Source organism: Cupressus sempervirens, chromosome 9, assembly GCF_028749045.1.
Source record: "Cupressus sempervirens isolate cs-2001-9-10 chromosome 9, ASM2874904v1, whole genome shotgun sequence".
NCBI lineage: Eukaryota > Viridiplantae > Streptophyta > Pinopsida > Cupressales > Cupressaceae > Cupressus > Cupressus sempervirens.
Genome location: NC_143126.1, coordinates 82,065,450 through 82,069,407, shown reverse-complemented (window position 1 = coordinate 82,069,407; position 3,958 = coordinate 82,065,450). Strand labels below are relative to the sequence as shown.

The 3,958-nt window shown below is 35.0% G+C and overlaps 1 protein-coding gene across 1 annotated transcript; it reads right to left on the bottom strand.

Moving 5' to 3' along the window:
• Positions 1-1,203: 1,203 nt before the first annotated feature.
• LOC149537726 (uncharacterized) lies at positions 1,204-2,076 on the bottom strand. The gene has a single exon (XM_089799100.1). It carries the CDS (start codon positions 1,925-1,927, stop codon positions 1,457-1,459), a length of 471 nt encoding a protein of 156 aa, XP_089655226.1. The 5' UTR covers positions 1,928-2,076; the 3' UTR covers positions 1,204-1,456.
• Between the last annotated feature and the right edge of the window lie 1,882 nt (positions 2,077-3,958).

Genomic DNA, 3,958 nt, shown 5'->3' with positions numbered 1-3,958 from the left:
TGGGTTGACATTCCCCTCCTATTCAATTAGGTGTTCAGTCAACTCCCTACTTGGCCACCAACTTCCACCTTTGGTTGGCTAGTTATCGGTCCTAGTTGTTTAGCTTCCACCAAGGACTCCCCCTTGGCTCTCTTTAGCCATCTTGCCTCGATAAGACACATAGAAGGAGAGTGAAGATGATGAGGTAGATGGATGTAGACTCCTAGATTTGAAACGTTCTCAAGCCCTCGAACAAGGAGATTTGAATGACAAATTTGATCCTTCATTGCCCTCAAGCATTGCTCTCATGACACAGGAGTTCTTCCATGGCTAGAGTTAGGCCATTTGCTTTTTTGGTTTCTAATGCATATTGAAGTTCAACCCTTGTGATATTATTGACATTAGTTAAATTTGATTAAAAATTGACGATTCCTCCCAACCACAACTTAGACATTCCACTCTTTTAATACTTTCAAACTATAAATTGATTTAAATTAATAAAACTTTATTAATAAAAAAACTTAGTTATATTATATTTGTAAATAATACCAATGAACTTTATCCAAAAAGTCTCCAAATAAATCTACTAATTTTGATATTATATTTTTATAAACAATAATATCAATATCATTTTTACTATTTTTTTCAAAAAACAACGTAAATTCTCTGTTTTCTATATACTTGTCAATGTATCGTATCATCATTTTCACTTATAATCGTGCAATCAATCAAATTCATATGTGCAGGAGCGAGAGAGTAGAATACTAATTTCTTGCATGCAGTCAATGCAACCAAAGACAAACGTCAAGTTTGATCTTGACCCCTCTTAGCTAAGCTTTTTGTCGTTAACTTGCCTGGCATTGTTAGGCGATTTTGACGTGAAATAAATTGCACAATTTAATACGAAACCACAAGTGATATAATCTCAAAAGGCGTTCCAGTTGTCAATGATAATAAGAAAACTGATTTTAAATATGAAGATGGACAAGTAAAAGTTGCCTATAATTTATTAAAACTGTTTTTTCTATGAAGATGCACGGCAGCACAACAAGACAAGAAAATAGTATTCCAATAGAGAATGATCAGAGGAAGTGGCGAAATAATCTTGTCTGAATGACCATAATGGAATCTATTTAAATTAAAATAAAAATTCATTTGAAAATTTAAGCCTTTTAAATCTAAAATGTGTACCTGTCATTCAAATTCTCCGTCAACAACGACAAATTATTTTTAAAAAGCAAGATCATATAATATAATACAGAGTACAATATTTACAGTAGAATCGGCAGCACAATTTTAATTACCCAAACCATTCCAATATTTACTACTTTGTACAAATTCGTTTGCGACGAATTTCAATGGCCGTGATCCCAGGTTCGAATCCGCTCGAACAAATTCCACAATTCCGATTCTGCAAGCCAGCCCGGTAACAAAAAAAACTTAGGGTTTCCATGTCCTCCCGGCAAATTTATTCCATTCATAGAGCGGCAGTTGTTCCAGCTCCTCCCTTGAAAAGCTTAGAGGAGGATCCTGGACTCTCAGACAAACCCTGGCCTTGGAAACCCCCTTCATCGAAATTGAGCTGATAATCCATCTGATCGTAATGGAACCTCGCAGGCCTCGTACTGTAGATCGATCTTCCATCTGCCTTGCACCTCCGAACAAAATTCTTCCATTTACGCCCGCTGCAGCAACCCCCGGCATAATCGTCCACTAGGGTTTCAGACCATTCCCCCGCACGCCTGACGCTGTTCCAGCCCTTGCGCCACCACTTCGGAGAATCTAAATCCATGGCTGCCGCTTCCGAACCCGAATTCGACCTCGCGACCTTCTGGAGCCACGAGGGTTTCAGAAGTGAGCGCTCGGTATCCTCGGAGCCAAAGCAGCAGCAGCAAAGCAGCGCAGCGCTTCTGAGCCTGCGGTGGTGCATATTGACTCTGTCTTCCATCTCACGGAGATTCGAACTCCGGACTGGCGGTTTCCCTTTGACGAGATTCGTACCCTGGACCGGCAGTTTCCCTTTGCGGAGATTCGAACAATGGACCTGCAGTTTCCCTTTGTAGAGCCGAACTAATTTGGTAGAAGAAATTATGAAGACCCGTGAAAAGGGGCTGAATATAACGAGGAAGGTGGGAACGCGTGATTAGGGTTTGTCTTTTTTGCCACGTGGCATTGATTGCGTGGATGTGCCGCTGATATTTTTGATATGGTGTGCGCTCTGTCCCTATCCTGCCCTGGGAAAGTTGTATTTATAGCATTAAAGGATGCGCCTACCATATAAATCTTTTCAGTTGTTTAGTTTGCAGGATAAGGACAACCACACCGCCCTATATCTTATCCCAATTACTGATTTCAATTTTATTTTATGAGCGTGGGTGCTATTTTTGATTAAAATATGATTTTTATTTAAAACTAGGGGAACCTATTGCTATGGTTGTGCATTCTATAGTGGGACTGCGGTTAGTTAACTATATTTTATTTCTGGTAAATGATTGGTTTGGTATAGTGGGGTTGTACGCGTAAGAGTAATTGTTTTTCTAGTTAAGAAAATTAGGTGTATAAAATATTGTCCCTTCTTATTAGGAGAATAAAGTTGGTAGAAAATGGGATATGAAGTATAATTATTCTAATAAACTTTATGATAAGATTATGATAATTGTTTTTTAATAAGTTGGTATTTTTTTTAACAAGAGTTCATAAGCGCTTGAGTTCCTGTCTTTTGGGGGGTAATACGTGTGAGTTTGTAAAGGAAATTATCTTGCAATGTTTGTGTGAGATGAAATGTGTTGTACCATGACTATGAACGGATTAGCTTTGGGTACAAGTTTGTAGTGTTCCCTATTTTTAGGTGGAGAATAGGTCTGGTATTAACCTACAATAACATGAGTAATGTATTCATTTGCAAAAGAAAATTGATTGTAATGATGCAAGTCATATTTCTACTGTATTGATTATCTATTGTTATATGTATTATGTTTCAATTAAAAAAATTGATTCTTAGAATAATATTTGAAATGTATTTATATTTCTAAATTATATCTAACTTAAGAATAAATTAAATAAATTATAGTTGCTATAGTGTTAAATATATGACTTGTAAATCCTCATTCTTTTGTAAAAATTAAATGTAATAAATGTTGTCCAACTATATTAATTATGTGATATACATTTTCACAAATTTCAACATTAAAAGATAGATTAAATATTTATATTAACTAATTAGATTTTATATAGAATCGAAAAGCTATCTTCTATAATTAAAAAAATTAGGATCTACTAAATAAAATAAAATTAAAAAATTAATACAAAATTAAAGAGAATTTCACAAAATAACTAACGAGAAGCTCACACATAGTACAATCTCATTAATAGAAAAGCATTGTAATATCAATTTTCTATTAAATAAATTCTTATTTTAAACTTTAGTCGACACGTTGAATTTCAATAGGGTTTCATATCGTCGTAAATATTGCAGTTTTGAATAGGTGAATTGTGATGCCTGTAGATTAATTCTCGCCATCTGCAACTCATTTAAATTCAAGCTTATACTTTTTTTGTTTTTCATGCTATTGTACTACAACAAGCTATGATCTTCAAGCGATACATATGTACACTGATACTGGATCGAAGTTGAAATCTACACGCTACCCTAATTTAGTTTATTGCGTCGTATTGCAAATTGAAATTTAATAGGGCTCGTTTGGTACATACATCTCGAAAATCATAATGAAGTCCAAAGAATCTATGCAATGTAGAGTCTTTAGTCGTAGAAGAAAAAATTCAGGTTGTTCTTCTGTGCCAGTCGTAGTAATGGAATCTGAAGGCTATCGCTTCAAATTAATTGCGTGCATTTTGAATATATCTCAGTACCAGCAGCACATACATTTAATGGCTATATGATTTGTAAGGATTTTTTATTTTAATAGACACGAATTCTGACGAAGCTGCATGATTTTGACAAGTATTAATTACATATCAA